At 40.2% G+C, this 19,075-nt stretch overlaps 1 protein-coding gene across 1 annotated transcript in view; it reads right to left on the minus strand.

The window, feature by feature from the left end:
- Positions 1–4,892: 4,892 nt before the first annotated feature.
- eipr1 (EARP complex and GARP complex interacting protein 1) overlaps positions 4,893–19,075 on the minus strand; it is a 57,423-nt gene continuing 43,240 nt past the window's right edge. The window contains exons 7-9 of the mRNA XM_042389440.1: positions 14,920–15,087; positions 11,237–11,404; positions 4,893–5,357 (exon numbers count right to left, since the gene is read on the minus strand). Of these exons, the coding sequence (XP_042245374.1) occupies positions 5,183–5,357; positions 11,237–11,404; positions 14,920–15,087 (511 nt within the window). The 3' untranslated portion in view covers positions 4,893–5,182. The remainder of the gene's footprint in view (positions 5,358–11,236; positions 11,405–14,919; positions 15,088–19,075) is intronic.

Raw genomic sequence — 19,075 nt, forward strand, 5'->3', positions numbered from 1 at the left:
CTCTGTTTGCCCCTTCCCAAAGCAGTTTATCTTCTGCAGAAGCGATAGGATGGTAAATAAGTAGCTTACGGCACACAGGAGCTTTTCCCCCGACTACAGGGTGGTTGTCAGTGTTAAGTAGCTATCCTTGCACGCTCCGAGCTAACATCAAAAGTGATGGGAGCGTGTTTCATCGGGGCTTCCACCGATACGGAGCTAAGAGTCTGAGAAATTCACTAACAAAGAGCACACTGTGGCTCGGGTGCAAGTAGGTTAACATTTAACAGATATTTTGCCAGGCCTGTTCCCTTGTACAGTAAATCCTTGCACATTTCACATGGTTTGTTTATTTTTAGTCCTCCTCGGGCTCTGTGCACTGTAAATCTTGTCTCTGGATACTTATTTCATAACAGTGGGTGGAATAGCAGTCTTCTGGCCTATGTTGGCAACTTTCTGCCTTACAAGAGTGTTCTTGAGCAAGTCCTGAATCCCTTCCAGCTCAGGATTCATATTGTTAAGTAAGAGGTGTTTTGGAAACACATGCACTAAAGAACACAAACATAAATGCTGGATCTGCGTGATTCTGTAGGTCATTAAGCTCACCATCAACTCCCTCGAGGACTGTAAACACTTGGCCAGGCTTCTCTCTTCTTCCACACACACACACACACACACACACACAATCTTCAACATACCTTTCTTGGTCATGCTGTTCTTCCCTCCCATGGGCTCCTGCGACAGACCTCTGAAGTCCCCCTTCTCCTGCTATCAGTCACTCTTTCTTTTCTTTTCCTTTCTCTCTCCTCTTCCCGCGGAGAGCGACGTGTTTGTGCATAATCTTCATTTCAAGGGGTCATATAAATTCTCCTCCATGCAAATGAGTCAAACTCTCCGAGGTAATAATCACCTGAAACCCCCGCTCACACACACAAACACACAAACACCCCAGGTGGCTCCATATTGCATCGCCGACATGAATAAATAATTAAATGAAATCTAATTTCTTTTATTTCATTTCCACAGCAGCTGAATCCAATTCCGCCTCCACCCTTTGAGGACGACACCCGTGTGACCCTCAGGTACGATTACCGCCATTCAAGATGTTACACAAACACTTGTGTGCTGCATTTCCTGTGTAAGACATGCGTCTGATGTGTGGTGATAGAGTAAAAATGAAGTAATATGTGAAACTGCTGGAAGCTTCAATAGCATTTACGGAGACAACTGCAAAAATAAATAAGTATAGACAATCCTGCCCACACATTTCTGAAATGATGAATTTTATTATACATCATGTTTCTATGGTGTTATCTTCGTAAATTTCACTTTAGTCTGAAACAGGAGATGCGAATGGCTCCAGAATTTTTCCACATAGCACATCCAGGTAGTGAAAAGTATATGTCCCTCTCTTTGCTCAGGAAAACAACATCCTATTTCTCAGCTACATAAATATTTCAGTCATTTTCTTCCAGTTTCATGTGAGTGCCTTCCCAGACGAGTTCACTAACTCCCGTGAGGCTGCCGGCAGCCGCAACAACACTGTCATCTCTTGTTCCAGGTCAAGAGGTTCATGACCTGAGGAAGCCCGGGAGGCTAGCACATATAGCTAGCCCTGGTCACATGACCTGCAGGTGACGCCATGCTGGATTTCTGGTGACGCAGCAGCACTTTGTTGCTATAGATCCCTGAGAGAAAGCTGAGGATGCTTCAAGATGGGAGGAGAGATGTTATGCTTGCAATGACTAACCCTTGACGATAATCACACAGACTGGCGTCAGAGTAGGGGGGTCATTACACTAAAAAACTAAAGTGCTAAAAGAATTATTATTCTGTATATTACAAATTATATCAAACATGATTCTGTCCTATTTTGGATTATTTTTAAAGTTGTACTAATCAAAATTTATATATTAAAGTCCAAATGAAATCACATTCAGTCATCCCATTTAGCAGTTGAAAATCATATGAACCTGTTTTTAAATTAATTTTTATTACAATTGTAAATTATTAAAAGGAAGAATAAAAGGTCTTTGGGGAGATATTAAATTTTTTTCGTCTCAGCCGGCTGGAGGGATGTGTCGGTGTCTGTGTTTGATTGACAGCAGCTGGTAGACTGAGCCTGATTGGGGAATAAAGGACAAAGTAAACTAACTTGCTCTGTAGCTTACAAACCATGGAGACAATGTGTTGTTAGCAGTGGTATTGAAGGGTAAGAACCACACCAGCATCTAACCGGACTGACGTGCAGATGTCTGCAGGTACTGTTTAACATGCTGCAGCTGAGCAGCTAATTTGCTATGTAGCCTGTAAACTGATGTTAACGTTGCACTTTTCCTCGCCGAATGCTCGTTGGGTCACTTGTTCAACAAGCTAAGGTGCAGGACAAGACGTGTGTTTATGTTTGTGAGTTAGATAGAAGGAGTTTGCTAACACATCCACCATTCAACTTCTTCAAGTTCATGATGATGTTGTGTTATGCTGCCCCCAAGTGACTGAAAACACCAGTAATTGCTCCTCCAAGGGATGTAGGGTAATAACGGTTTCTGAAAAATTTTCATAATAGAACAATCTGATTTTTGGGGGGAGATTACAAACATGTGGCTAGTATTTGCACATTTTAACAGTCAATGCAGATACATACATTGTGACTATGAGGTTAGATAGAAGGCTAGCATGAATTCTATTGCAAAATGGAAAATGCAAAGTTAAAGAGGCATCTGAAATATCTGATTTATTACAGGAACTTGAATTTCAATAGGGGTTGAGAACTTTTTTATTTAAAAAAGATAATAAATGTGAAAATCTATTAATGTATGAACATGCAGAAATGGGATGTGGTTTTGCCACAACATATTAAACCAAAAGATAGAGGGGGTGGATGACGACGAGCATCTGCAAATATTGTGAGCTTAATGAGGTGGAAAATGACATTTATTCATTCTTTACCATCATGTATATATATCATGATTTACAACACATATATTATAAATAATAAAAAGTTATAGTTCCAGATTCAGATAGTTTTTAATAATACTTTTGTGATCTTATACATAACTATTATTATTTAATATTTATTTATATTTCTAAAGCTTGGTACAGGCTGACTAAAATAATGAAAATAAAACATATAAAATAATTATATGTTAAGTGGATTAAAAACCATATATTAGTTATTTATGTGTTATTAATGTGTGATTAACTGGTGTATATATGTATATATAGGATTTGTTCTGATTATGTTTGCTTGCATATACAGTATGTAAATCTGCGTGTATGCATTCATTTATATATGTGGACTATGTATATGTTTAAACTTGCATGAAGCCAATATGTTTTGCTGCTGTAAGATGTTGATGTTTCCTCACACACTAAAGTCACCATCATGTATTATTATTGGCCAGGAAAATGCTGTAGCCTGTTTATGCATCAAAAACAATGTAGAGGTGAATGCTGGGTACTTACAATGTCATCAATAACATGTCTCAAAATCTCAGCATCGACTATCGATGCATCATACTTAGTGTAATTTGTCCTGGGAAAGCTATTCAGGAATACTAAAGAGGTGCCCTCATTGATTCCAATGCAAATACTCAGCTGTTAGTAGCAACTGGATTGACTGATTGGTTGCAAACCTGCATTCTTATCAGTAGTGGGATATTCTACACAAGATGGGGAAACATCTATCAGATTTTTTTAGTTAATCACTTGTCTGTTAATATGTCTTTCTATACAATGCACATAAATATACTAACACACACTGGAACACATCCTTTTAACCCTCACATTTCTTAAAACACTGGTTCCCTAGAGACACTAGAATCGTGACAATGAGTGTTACATGTGTGTACGTCTGCACGTGTCCATCTGTGACAAGCATCACAAGTTTCCAGATGGGCGAAATTCAACGATTACCTTTTCCGCGCTCACCATTCCTCTGTATTTCCACCCTGATCCCTCCTCTCAATAATTGACTGCAGGGTAACAAGGGCTCTATGTGTGTGTGCGGCTCTTTGTGTGTGTGTGTGTGTGAGCAGCTTCTCTGATTAGACAGCCGAATGTACTCTGTATTCAGCCATGGCACTGCCTGCCCCGACTGGCATGGCTAATGAAGTGCTTGCGCCCCTCCCCTGGCACTTCCGTGTGTGTGAATGTGTGATCCATAGAGTCAAGCTGCAATTAAAAGGCCTGTCAATGGTGTCTGACATAACAGAGGCTCGGACTGTCACTATCGACCAGCCTCAACGCACACTGTACAGAGCCAGAGAGAGAGGGGGGGGAGGAGGGAAGCGTGGGCATGGGTGGGGGGGGGGGGGACGAGAGAGGACAGAGGGAAGAGTGAGGGATGTGGATATGTGGGATATTTAAGATTATATAAAAATGAATCACAAAGGACACACAAAAAACGGCCGTGCCCCGCTCTGAACACCCCAACCAGTGATGTAACAGCAGGGGTTTTCTGCCAGTGGCTCAGATGTGATGAGATGTATTTGCATTGTTTCTTGGTTTAAAAGCTAGCTTAGTTAGCTTTGCTAGGTAAGACTGTATTGAAGAGCAGCACTTCACACAATTTGTTGATTAATCAATCAGTTGATCAGCAGAAAAAAATTGATGACTGATTAATAATTCTAGTAAACTATCAAGCAAAGATACTTAAGATTCACTGGTTGCAGCCTCTATGCTGCTTTTATCATTGGAAGAATGTTTGTTTGCTTTTTGGACCAAACCAACTGGATGACAGAACCTTGAGCTCTGGGAAATTGTGATATGGGTTTTTTTTTTTTTTTTTTTTTTTTTTTTTTCAATTTTCCAACATTTTCTTGTCTTTCTTGTCTGAGTATGTGTGATGTCAAAGAGGTCACTCGTTGTTTCAAACCCGCAGAGAATTAGAAGCACACACACATGTCCAACGCTCATCCAGGTATCATCTTTTTACTTTAATTTCCATAAGCAGCACAGATGTTTTGTTTACAGTGATCAGTGAAACATATGTACTATATTTACATTACACACACACACAGACATTCTTTGCCTTTTGCGAGCATCACATGTAGTTTGTCTTGTACATTGGACTTACCAGAGTATAATGGAATGTCTAATGGTTGTAGTACTGTAGTAGCAAAGAATGTGTACATGTTTGTTGTGAAATTCTCTCTCTCTCACACACACACACACACTCAGATCTGACCTGTCCCTCCCCACCCTCTCAGAGCAGGATGCGGTATTTGAGGGCGCGGGGGACCCTGTTGATGACGAGGCGGCCGTCGTAGCTGAGCGAGGCGAAGAGCCACGGGTCGGCCGACGACCACTCTGCCGCGTACACGCTGTCTTCATGCTCCTCGTAGGTGGACACCACACTGTCTTTTAGGGGCTCCTTACCCCTGGATAACACACACACACACACACACACACACACACACACACACACACACACACACACAGAGACACACACACACACACACACAAAACAGCACCGAGGTGAGCTGAATACATCACAGACACAAAATCTATGCGGTGCGTCAACATGTGGTCTGGTCACAGAGATAAAAATGTGAACAATCCAATGCACGATGTGGATTTATATAATTCAATCATTCTGCAGATCAATCAGGTATCTCATGACAACCAATGGATGGATGATCTGGAGATGTTAGATAACACACAAGGAATGGCACAGTAGCTGCTGTCTTATTGTTTTCACTATACAGCCAATGTGCCATAAATAAATAATCAGATCAAGGATATGTTGGATTTTTTCAAAGTCAGCTGGAAAGTCCAACCGGACCATCAGTACAACAGGAAGTAGGAAGTGGACGATTGGTGTCTTGTCATAATAAAAATATTTTGGCTTTATTTATTCAAAAGAAACCTATTTTAACTTTTAAATAAATAAAAATTAAAATTAAAGTTTAATTATGGTATACTTGTGATATTAACAATGTAACAATTATAATGTAACAGACCCACAAACAACTCATTCCCTCTAAAATGTATTAATATCAGAGGCTTTGCTGCTCATCTCATGAATACTATTTCAAGTTTCAAGAGCATCAGGTGTCTGCTGTTGGCTCATTAAGGCAGAGACACCTGCATACAGCAGGACAAGGATAACCTCCATGTAGTTTTGGTGTTGCTGTCCAGTAACGTCAAGCATTATGTTAACAAAAATGGTCTGCTAAATTTAAAAAAAATTACACTTCAACTAACTTGCAACATATATGATTTCATGTACTTTTGTTTCATATCTAGGGCTGCAACTCATCGTTATTTTCATTATTGATTGATTGATTGATCTCTTTATCTATGACTAAATATCAGTAAATCGTCATAAAGTTCATAAGTTCATCAGGTCCCACATGACGTCTTCAGTTGTATTGTTTTGATTGACCAACAGTCCAAATAGATTCACTTTATTATCATAGAAGAACTTCATTCATTCATATTTGACAAGCTGGAACCAATGAATTTTTGCCATTTTTGCATGAAAAATTACTTAAACGAATAATAAATTATGAAAATTCTTCCAAATTAATTTTCTGTCGATTGACTAATTGATCCAGCCACTAATTGTTGCATTTCTAATCGCATAATTACTGCATCACTTTTAAGCTAATTATAATAGTAGTGTAAATAAAATGCTAGAATAGACTAAAAATAAGAGAATTACATTTTTGTAATTAAATAAAATAAAATAAATGTACTAATTATTATTTCTTACACCTAGGCAACAGACTCATACAGACTGTGTATGAGTTTGTTGCCTCTGTGTGCAAACACATTTGATTTTCTTTTTATTCGTATTTTCCTTGTCCTCTCCTTTTGTTGTTGTTTTGTTTTGTTGTTGTGAAGCACTTTGGTTTCCGTGTGTTGTGTTTCAAGTGCGAGTTGAGTAATGTGAAAAACATGTAAAAAAAAAAAAAAAAAAAAAAAAATTCTTGATTCTTTTGATTTCTCTCCACATGCCCTCACACACACAAACACAACACCTCTAATGGTTTATCTCACTGGTGTTGTGGACAACGCACACACACACACACATTTTGTTTATTCAGTATTTTTCTCTGCATTCATACACAAACAGCAGCCTCCACAGTGCTGAAACATTTCTCCCACTGCTACAACAATGTGACAATCTCAAATAAAATTTTTAGAATTATGATCTAGCATTATTGCCACCCCAAATTCCTCCCAAACCCACTGCAGTAAGTACTCCTGAGGGGAAACCCTGACATACATATTTGGATTTATTTTACACATTAACTGTTTCACACAGACAGTAACTGCTCCCCCTTGGCTGCAGCCTAAAATAAAAACACTCTAAGTGCTCTGCTCGTATAGATTCATTGGGGAAGAAAAGAACAAGAGGGTGTGTGTGAGAGCACTTGACAGATGCTAAAACGTGCCGGACTCTGCTTTGGTTAGCCTGAAGGATTACAAGCTCTTTAGGGATCAGGTCATTGGACAGTTTAACTGCTAAGAGACTGTATCACACACCACAATTAGGGGAAACGTTTTCAGCAGCCTTTCATTGAAAATATACTCTCGGTTCATTAGATACATCTAGCTACAATTCATACAGTCTCATAAATGCTACCTTGATGAATTTTCAAAGTTCAGCTTTGTGTTTTATAGAGGCAGTGATCCAGCTTTGTGCTGGTTTTGGAGGTTGTAGTTTGTGCTGAATTGTATTGTGTTATACTGAGGGTGTTTCTAATATTTTGTCCACCACATTTACATCAATGAGGGCTTATGAAGATTATAATGTTCTGTTTTTGGTGTTAATTCAACTTTATAGTCATTTTTGAAGGGTGTTGAATTATAGTGTGCTATACTGATACCTTCAATGATATAAATGAGGTGGACAAAATATTAGAAACACTCCTCAGTATAACACAAGTCAATTCAAAAACCTCCAAAAATGACCAGAAGGTTGAATTAACACTTACATAAAACATTATAACCTTCATAAACCAGGAGATCCACTGATATAATGAACACACACTGTATAATCAAAACACTCCTGATGATGGTTTATAAGGAAAGATTTTTTTGGGGGTAACCTTCCTCTTACTGTATATAATCTTCACAGTGGTGAGGTTTATTGCAGAGCAGTGTATTATTTGACATTTGATATACAGGTGTATACTGTATAATTTATACACAGTAGTATACATGCAGAATGATGTGTTTGCAGAGCTTGTTGTTCACATTCATCTGCTGAAGAGAGAAAGTTTCTCCGTGCTCACATTAAATCTTGAAGCCTCCGGTGCACAAACACTGAGAATAGTGTTCACACACAGTGAAGTAGGAGACATCTGGTGTCCAGCAGGAAAACTTTTAAAATGAACAATATTTGTATTTTTCTATATTCAGGATTTTTCAGTGACACAGAAGAAGGAAATGTCATATTAAGAAACCAGGTAACTGAACTGTTTTTTATGGAAAAACCATGTCAGAAAAAAAAAATATCCAAAGCAGTGGTGCAGTGTTTTTATTTGTCATAAACATGTCTGGATGGAATATTTAATGATTGGTAGAGATTATATCTTAAAACTTAAAATGGAAAAATGTGAATTTAATTGAGATAAATTTATATCAGTAGAATAGTAGATCCTTCATGTCACTGAACACTGTGTATGCTGAGGCAGCCCTGAAGTGAAGGCTGAATGAATAATGAATAAAGACATGTATAATTTCGATACCTACACACAGGTGACAAAGGCAAAAAAACCCTGAATAAATGTGAAGAAAAGTAAAAGTGGAGAACTATAACGAATCCAGATGCTTCCATACAGGGCAAAGGGCTTGACTGAACGGTAGGATGACTATGAAAACGACATGAATCATACGCTACTGCCGTCACATTTGCCAGATCTCAACCTTATTGAACACATTTACAATAGGAGATGTTGGAACTAGGAGTTGAAAAAAAGGCCAAACATATGAAAAAAACAAAACAACACAAAAAAATATTCCTCTCCAGAACAAAAAAAAAAAGCCTCCACTGCTGTGATATCTCAAAAACAATCATTGTCATTTTAAAAAAAAAAGCAAGCATATGAAGTTAGAAAACAGTCTAAGCGGTGGAGGGTCTCTGCATGTAGTGTCCAGGCGGTGTGGAGTGGACACGTACTGTACGCACAAGAGGGGTCAATAACTATAGTGGAAGGGTTAAAACTAAAGCTGAGTGCTGGTGATTAGGAAGAAGAGTTGATAATTGTGGATGAGAGTCCATCATTGAGTCTAAGAGCAGGTAGTTATGGACAAGAGGGGAAATAGGAGCATAATGGATAGAGGACAGTGGCAGATTTGGAAAGCACTGAATGGTAACCATTACAGATGATATCCCTGCAATTTGAAAATCAACTCTAAACGCTATACGGGAGAAAACTCCTGAAGTGTTTTGACAGTAACATATTTTTAATGTTTTACCTCTTCCACTTTTATCATTCTGAGTGTCAAAGAATATCAAAGTGAAGGTTCAGGCAGTCAGCTTTAATCTCAGGAGGACTAATATCAAACCAACAGTTCATCATATACAGTGTGTGTTTGTGCACGCTTTACTATCTCATGGTTGGTTTCATTAGGATCCTTGTGGCACTCCAGAAAGGTTTATTAAAAAAAAAAAAAAAAACAACATCAGATATGATGTGATGAAAGCTGACTGTCTGTGGTTTAAAACTGTGTTATGATTCCACATCCCAATTATTAATCATTTCCTAACACTTTGAAAATGATTAAGGTCACTGGTAGATCAGGAGGTATGGGAGATGTTCAATGCAGCGAATCTCAGACATGAATGAAAGAATGAAAGCTGGTCCCTGTTAATGTTTAATAGCAGGAGGCAGTGAGGGATGGTTTATACATGGTTGTAAACATCAATAACTGGCAGTGGAGCTGATGATTTACCACTCAATTCCAAATGATTTGCCTCTGGTCTAGTCAGTATTTGTGAAAATGGACAACTCTCTTGAAGCAAAGCGCCCCCCCCCAAAAAATAACAAAGACATCTGTGAGCTTCTGAAGGGTCACAGTGAAGAAGGATGCTGCAGATAACTCTCTGTCTTTACACTGTTGCATGAATTTTGGTTGACTGCCAGGACATTTACTCTGAACTTTACTCCAGTACCAGCACCAGGCCATCATGTAAAAATTTCACTCAACAGAAAATAAACAGTTTTGATAACTGTTTCATTATTTAAGTCACTTTTCAAAGAAAAATGCCAAGTATCTGTGGTTTCCAGTGTTTCATGTGTGATAATTTGCTGTTTTTCTCAGTTTTATATGATTTGGGTTTACGACCTTTGGTCGGTCAAAACAAGACATTTGAAGGCATCATCTTGGGCTCCAGGAAACTGTCTATTTATCACTGTGTTTTGGTATTAAACACTTAATTGAAATAGAAAACATTGACAGATTAATTGGTAATGAAAATAATAATTGCTTGTAGCGTTAAATATATCACATAAAGTTGAATCAGACTCAGCAGATTCATGCTTCCAAGGGGATGAACCCTTTTCATTTTAACGATGTCATGAATTTCCAGCAGCAGCTTCCTCAAGAAGAGAAATTGCTGCTTTTAGGAACAGCAAATAGTCAGCATGTTGTTTGTTTTTGTCCAACAAATGTTGGGTGGAATCTTGGGGCCTTTAGTTTAATATAGTTAATATAGGCAGACATTATTATGACTTGTCATAATAGGGAAAGCACACTAATAACATTAATGATGGCTCTGTTCTATTCAAGTGTCCCAGTAGACAGAACAGTGTGACAGAGAGCCAGTGTAAACAATACCAGCACCAATAAATAATTCTATTATTTATACCTGTGATTCTCCAGTCATGTCTTCTGTTAAAAGGCCTCTTCTCTTTATTACAAATAACTCTAAAAATAAAAAGTGTGCTAATAACAATCATTCTTTCTTCAGGTGAAATGTTATGGGACATTATTTGAGCTGTTTGCACTGCAGTATAGGAGAGGATTTACGAGTGACAAGAAATCTCTCATTACAATAAAATTCTCTAACCGCAGTAAATTCAAATGTTCCTCATTTTACCTAAATGAAAACTTAAAATTATTAAAATTTTATTTATGTAGTTATGGCCACAACCAACGGAACAAATGAAGCAACAAAAATAAAACCCAAGTTGTATTAAACTCTAGTTTTTCTTTTCTTTCTGGCTTAAACCAAACTATCCTGAGATAAAGCAACTGCTACTGACGTGTATTTCTTTCTCTAACTAGCCCGAGTTGCTCTTACTTGTCGTCCTGGTGGTTGTCCTCGCCCTCGCTCAGCTCCTCGTCGTCCACCAAGTGTCCAAAGGGCTCCGAGGAGATGGACACCATATTGGAGAGGATGAGGCGGCTGTCACTGCTGGCTGTCAACACCAGCTGGTCGTGGCTGTGGTTGTAGCGGACGCTCCAAACCCTGAGACGAAACACATGCATTACCAGACTGGAAATCAGAACTTAACAAAGCAGCAATGTGTTGGAAGTACATGTTACATTCATTCATGGATGTATGGAAGAGTGTGGAGCCATGTATGTAACCTCACTGTTCTCAACAAAGCTCCAACCAGCAGTAACCAAGCACTGAGTACAGTGATACTACAGTACTACAGTGGGTGTCTAAAACACACACACACACACACACACACACACACACACACACACACACACAGAGGCGTGGAGAGAAACTGCCTGTCTCTATCTCTCTTTCACACACTCGTGCCCACACAAATCATGCAGAAAATGCTGCGTTCTCACAGTGGGATTCACAGCAAAATATGCCTATCTGGGTGTGTATTCAGATGCCAATAATGGGGATTTGGTACCTTGCAGTCTATATTTGGGCTTAGTTCACATGAGTTGATGATCATTATCATAAATTCCCTGATCCTGGTTTTATTCGTTGCTTCGTTTCACTTCTTTTCTATCTCTTACAAATCCAATTCTTTCGCACCTTTCCTCCATCAGTTCTCGTCCCTCTCATTCTATTACTCCGATTGTCAACACCATCTCCCTCTCTTGCTCTTTTTCATCCTATTTCTCCCTCTCTTTTTGTTTGTCTATGTGCGTCTATCCCTCTCTCTCTCTCTCTCTCTCTCTCTGAGCCTGGGGCACAGCTCAGAGTGCGGTCCCAGTTCCCTCACAGGGAGGGATTGAGGGATAACCGAGGCTGTTGACAGAAAATCAGCCTCGGCCACGCCATTCCCCGCGCTCCCCTAATCTGCTTCCCTACTAAAAAATAGTCCCTAATACCCCCAGCAGCCCTGAGGCCATATCCTGGCTGCGCTCCGAAAAAATGAGCATGCACGACACACACACACACACACACACACACACACACACACACACACTCACACACACACACGCGTCACACTAAGTGTACACAGAGACATATGCATATGCATTATAGAGACGCTTGAACACACAATTACGTGTAGTCACATAGAGATAAAAAGAAAGCCCTTGCAAAAACACAGACTAGATGGTGGCACATGAGCACACACACACGCATGACACACACGTGCACACACACATATACACACACACACCTATCTCCTATCAGAAGAGATCCCATCTGCAGCTATCTACAGTTATGGATATGTTTGCCAAGTCTATCTTTCTTTTGGAGATAACGCCTGTGAGTGTGTGTATTGTGTGTGTGTGTGTGTTTTGTGCACATGCACAAAGGCACACGTGTGTTGCACATGCCTGTGTATGCGCCTTTGTGTGTGTCTGCCTTTATCAGGTGAGGATTGGTGTGCTGCAGCAGTAGCCCAGTTTGGCTCGCAGACACACTGATCATCTATTCAGCTCACACAGGAGAGTGCGTCTCCCATGCACACACACACACGCACACACACACCTACACACACACACACACACACACACACACACACACACACAGCTTCTGCAGTACACTGTGTTCAGCTCTTAGCAGTGCCTGAAGCTTCACAGAGCAGAACAGAACCTGGAGCAGGACTGGAGTGTGTTGGAGCCACAGTGGTTAAATCCTCACTGACAAAACGAGTAGCAGCCTGTTTAATTTGTAATTAGTGTATTACTACCTTTTATTGCACCAGGAGTAGTTAGGGCATTTCATTAGTTAGGAGATAAAGTCATTAATAAAACCAGAAACCAATCAACAGTGGAGCCGAGGAGTTACCATCATGTTTATCATTATTGTTAGTGCATTTTCCTGAATAAAGTCTACCTGAATTATGCTCTAATGCTGTGTAAGAGGGGTTTTTTTTGCCTATTATGCAGATACAATTAAGATATGCACAGGAAATCCTTTTCCCCACATTAAAATGTTCAATTTAATGACATGATGAATGGCATTTTCACCTGGTTTTGCAATATTTATTGTGAATAGCCTTTTCAATAACAACATTTAAAGATAAAATGTTATGCTCTCACAACAAGTGCACAAAGTTTGAGAACATCAGCGAGGAACTTTGGGATTTGGAGCACTATTTGGCACTACAGCACAATCCTGGAGTGTCTCTTGAAACAAACAAACAAAAACAAAATATTGACTTCCTGATATATTTATATCAAATCCCTAACATCCAGTATCTCCACTTCATCATCATCATCATCATCATATAAGACTTTAACCTCTTCCTCTCTCATGTCTGTAGTTTTAATAGTTGCTGCATATTTTCAGCATATTTTCTCATGTAGGTAGTTTTATTTGCTCAGATTTTGGGATACAAGTCTCTGAGATTTCTGCCTCCACACAAAGCAGGTGAATAGAATGAAATCATCTCTAACTATGAGTATTTGGCCATAACATTTCATTAGAATGGCAGTGATGGTGGTGCCCCCAAAAACATAATCATGTAATGTGTTACTTAACGCTATAAAAACTATATGACAGTGGTAAATATCAGTCTAAATGGATTTCTATGGTTACAGATTCCCTCCAGACATGTTTGAAGATATTTAAAAATATTCTGCTTTGAATGATAATTTGTGTCTGATATGGTTTTAGTTTACAGTTTCCACAAAAAAAGTTCAAGTTAAATTCCTTAAAATTACATCTCGTCCTTGTCCCTTATTGAAAGCCGTCTCTTTCATTGTATTGTAATTACCAAGAATTTGATTTCAATTACTGGGCAACAATTATTGCTATCTTCTTAATGTTCCTTCAAATGTAAGTATGTCCATATCCCTCATCATGGGGTCATTGTAGAATTAAAAAAAAAAAAAAAAAAAGGTCAAATGAAATTCCATCACCATTGTATTAGGTTGATGGCAGAAATGGATGTTTCAAAACGTGGGAAAATAGAACAAAAAAATATCTGCACGGCAAGACACCGCATGAGGTAAGTGAGAATATATATGCGTTTTCAAAACTTGAATGAACCAGCCCACTCAAATGAGGATTAAACTTCCTGGAAATCTGTAAAACAGTGCTGTTTCAAAGGTGATCTCATGCTGCACACACAGTTCTACCACTAAGGTCATCAAATATTTTTGAACAATCCTGCCTTTCTGCCAAATCAACCTTCTCTATGAGAGATATCTCATTGGGTTTACTCTTTAGATTGATCTATCATCTTTTGAATGACCCTTCCTTACATTATGTCAGACAGGGAAAAATGCATTAAATGTAGGAAGCAAGATCCTCTCAAAATGCCATTTCATTGCAACATATCCATATTATATTGTACATTAGCACATAATACCAGCTATTGGACTGACTGCTCACTGCAACTGGCCTTCAAAGACCTGTACTGGTCAAAGACTAATTGTGTGACACTCAGGGACACTTGAGAGGGATGGATACTTGCTGAAAGGGAACTTGAACCCATTTCCTGTGGTTCAAGGACAGTACCCTTTCACACACCCCTGCCTGAACCTCTCAGGACCCCCCACCACCACCACCACCACCACCACCAATCCACTCACCACCACCACCAATCCACTCACCAGTGCGAGTGCTCCTCCAGGGTCTTGACAGGTTCCTGGACGTTACGGACATCCCAGAACTTGACCTTGCAGTCGTCTCCGCAGCTGGCCAGGTAGTACTGCCGGTTGGGGTTGAAGTCCAGGTCACGCACCAGCTGGCCATGAGCGTTCTCTATACAGTAAATTTGACTGAAGAGGAGAGAGAGAGAGAAGGATGGAGGAGAAAAAAAGAGAGGTGATTAGAAAGGAGGAAGAAGACACAGGAGGCACGGAAGGAAAGACAGATGAGAGAAGAGGCAGAGAGAAAAGAATTAGGATGGAGGGATAAGAATGAGAAGGAACAGCCGCAGAGAGAAATGATAAAAGAGAGAGAGAGAGAGAGAGGTATGGAAGAGAAGGAGAGACAGAGAAGTGGATATGACAGAACAACAAAAGCAGATATGAGAAAGAGAGAATGATTCACAGGGTCCACACAAGCGAGAACATTCCCAAGCTAAATCAAAGCCTCCTCTGTGTCTGTGTGTCTCAGAGAAGGCCAGGCTCAATAAAGAAGCCCACACCGGCGGTGGTAAATTATAAAGGCAAGCCTCATAACCAGACAGCCTTGAGTTCCTGCTAGAGTGAAGCTAACAGAATGACATGACAGAGGAAGAGAGACACTCTGCGCATTGTGTCTCTTTTCCATCTTTTCTAGCCACCTCCTCCACCTCCACCTCTTTTTATCTCCTATATATTTTCCTTGGCTCACCTCAGCTTCTCTCCTTAAATATACTAAGATACTATCGCTTCTCTTTTATTTGCTTGCTCCACTGACCTTCACACCCAGACTTTTCTTTACATATCGCCATGGTTTCAACAGCAAAATTTATCCACAAACTAAGCTTGAATAAATAGATTTTCAGATCATTTAGGCCAGTGTAACAAGATGAAAACACAAAGCCGACATATTATCTCTGTATGTGTTAGTAAATAGATGCTCATTCACAGATATGGCATTCATTTAAAGTTGTTTTGTGTCCACCTGACAACCAATATTCTCTATAACTACCTTTGTTAGTCTGTGTGGTGCTGAGTAAGAAGCACTAGGTGGGTTTGAAGAGCTGCCTGCTGTGGCTGGAAACAACACCTGATGAGAGCCGTGAGAATCAACCAAAACAGAGAAGATGTGGGTCAAAAAAACCAAAATAATGAGCTAAAAGAGGCTCAAACACTCCACAGAGCTAAAAGGAACTGCTGAGTTGGGGGGTCATCATTGTTTATATATGAATATTGATTAGAGCAGCTTTAAGTTATGATGTTTATATTACATTTGGGACTGTAAATAGCTTTCACAACATGGTTTATGAAAATACATATTTGCTGTATCAACAGCCCTTTCATATGTGAATCTGTAATATTACAAGCCATATAACGCTTCAGTTGCTAATTTTAGCTTATTGTCTTTGTAGCCTCCTGATACTGTTCTCTAAATAAAAGAAGAAAGCAGCAAATCAACTGGGGGTCGCAGAATGGGAACCCATTTGAATAAACTGGTAATTAATTGGCTCCACAGCTCTGCCTCCGCCATAAATGCAACATGAGATGTGTAGAAAATCTACACTTGTTTTCTTCAACACCATTTCCTCTCCAGGCTAGCCTAGCAAAGCTCAGCTTGGTTCGGTTTTGTTCAGCGGAGCGGAAAGCCTCAGTGTTATGGCCCAGATGGATGCCAACAGCAGCTAGCCAGCTAGCTAGTCACCCTGCTGATCACGTTAGGCAATTAACATGCTAATTAAAAATCTCATTAAAATAAGGGAGGTATAAGAGAATGACCTGGGGCAGACCGCTGGGCTTCAATTAGGTCAAGACAGCTCAGAGACTGTGTGTGTGACTCTGTGTGTGTGTGTGTGTGCGCGTGCGTGCTTGTACATGCTGTCACTGCCACTGGACCGTAGCGTCAGTGTTAGCATACGGAGCTTGACAGAAAATGTCAAATAACAAGTAAGAGCTAAAAACACAAATTTTTCATGGAGCATAGAGTGAGCACACATGCACCTTCCAAATGATGTGTTCTGTACAAATGAGTGTACATACATTCATAACTGATCTGCACATATTAGCATATATATGCACACACTCTGAGGCTTTTGCTTAACATGTTATTTGGATATGTCAAGAATTCCAAACATGAGTCGTGTTCCAGTTGTGTATGATATACTCATTTCTACCGCATGTGTTGAATATGAATCACTTGAATTCTTTAAGGATGGTGTTGATACAGATGTTTGTCCTGCTCTGCCATGCACAGTGGCAAAACGTTTGAGGACAGTGGTGCAATAGCTCTGGTAACAGCTCAAAAAAAACAAAGTATTAAAACCCAAACATTTTAGCATGCTATCTGCGAAGTTCTCAGATTTGTAGTGTTCCAGAGTCCCTCTCCAGAGTCTGTTTTCTCAGCCGGGGTTCATTTAAGCCACACTAGCAGTCGCTCCATCCACCACTTTGGTCCAAACTGAAACATTCCAACAGCTATGAATGAATTACCATGAAATTTTGTCCAGACATTCATGGTCCCCGAAGGATGAATCCTAATGACCTTAATGATCCCTTCGCTTTTCCTCAAGCACCACCATGAATATGACATTTGTGACATTAGTGGGGAGAAATGTCTGGACATCTGTCACGCAGAGCCTCACAGAGCCTACTAGCGCTGCTGCAGAGTCTTATTTTGTTAAAAAGTGTTCCCGTGTGTGTTGCTGAATGGTAGCGAACTCGAGCGAGGTTTACAAATGCATCTTTGCTCTGATTAAAGTTGAGGGATATGATGATACAGTACACAGATGATTTGTTTGCCTGTAATAAAGGGTTTTGTCCATGTTTTCCACTCCTTGACAAGGTATTTTAAGTTGCATTGACACAGGTTTGATTAAACATTTATTTATTTAAGGAACATGATTTTAAGGAGTGAAGGTCACACATAAGAATCAATACATCCATCTGAATATTTGAAACAAGTCCGACTCCACCGGCAGCTCTCGAATTTCACTTGACTTGGAACTTTTGGTGAACTTCAATTTCACTCGAAATAGCAATTTCATGTGTAATTTTGAGCTGAGGCACACGATTTATTTACAGTGCTCCCTCCCCCCCCTCCTGTGTGTGACTCTGAGGTAAAAGGCGTGACCCCGGGGCTGTAGGATGGCTGGTGTTCAACCCGGGCCGCCGTGGAATGGGACGCGCCTGCCGCGTGAAAGGGAAATGGAGCAGGAAATTGGGTTAGTTTCGCTGTTTCCCTCTCTGGTGTCTCTGAGCAATCCCCTCCACACACACACACACACATACGGAGACATACACACACACACACACTCACGCATACACTCCCTCGGCCCTGGCTAATAGTGGAGAGACCTGGGAATTTTTTTGTATGTGTGTGAGTGTGTTTGTGTTTGTATGAGTGTGGGGGGATTATAGTTGTGGCTGGCCTAAGCCACCGAACACACTCAATCTAATGTCATCCAGCCAGCTAGTCTGAGTGTGTGTGTGTGTGTGTGTGAGTGTGTGTGATGGGGGGGTTGATGAGGGGACAAGGGACCAATTACACACACTGTTAGGCGCACACAGATAAAAACATAAAAATAGGAAAACACACTCTGGCAAATACTATGTGTGTAAATACAGAAGAAGACATAGGTGTGTGAGGGGGGGAAGCTACAAAAGTAGACAGACAAGAACACGTTTGGCCATCACTCACTCACACACACACACACACACACACACACAACCTCGTGGCTTAGTCTGGGTGATAAATCTCTCTGCTGAGGGGATCGACTGGAACACAGACGCTCACAGTCACAAACACACATACACACACACACACACACACACACACGTCTCTGTTTCTATGACAACTGCTGGGGGAAGGGAGGGGGAGAAAAAGAAAAATCGAAAGAGGAGAGCAATCATTTCATCGCTGATCAAAATTAAAGCCTGGCTTTGAGATGGGGATGGCAGAGAAAGAAAGGTGGGAGGGAGAGAGGCAGGCAGGTAGGGAGGGAGGGAGGGAGAAAGAGAGGGGGGAGGGGGGGGGGGGGGGGGGGGGAGTCCGCCCATGCATAAAAGTAAGGGATCATTACATCAAGCAGCCTAAATGATTGGGGGAGATCTTCACGATTAGCGAGAAGCTTTCACAATAGTCGAG

The sequence above is a fragment of the Thunnus maccoyii genome, chromosome 16, assembly GCF_910596095.1.
Source record: "Thunnus maccoyii chromosome 16, fThuMac1.1, whole genome shotgun sequence".
Classification (NCBI taxonomy): domain Eukaryota; kingdom Metazoa; phylum Chordata; class Actinopteri; order Scombriformes; family Scombridae; genus Thunnus; species Thunnus maccoyii.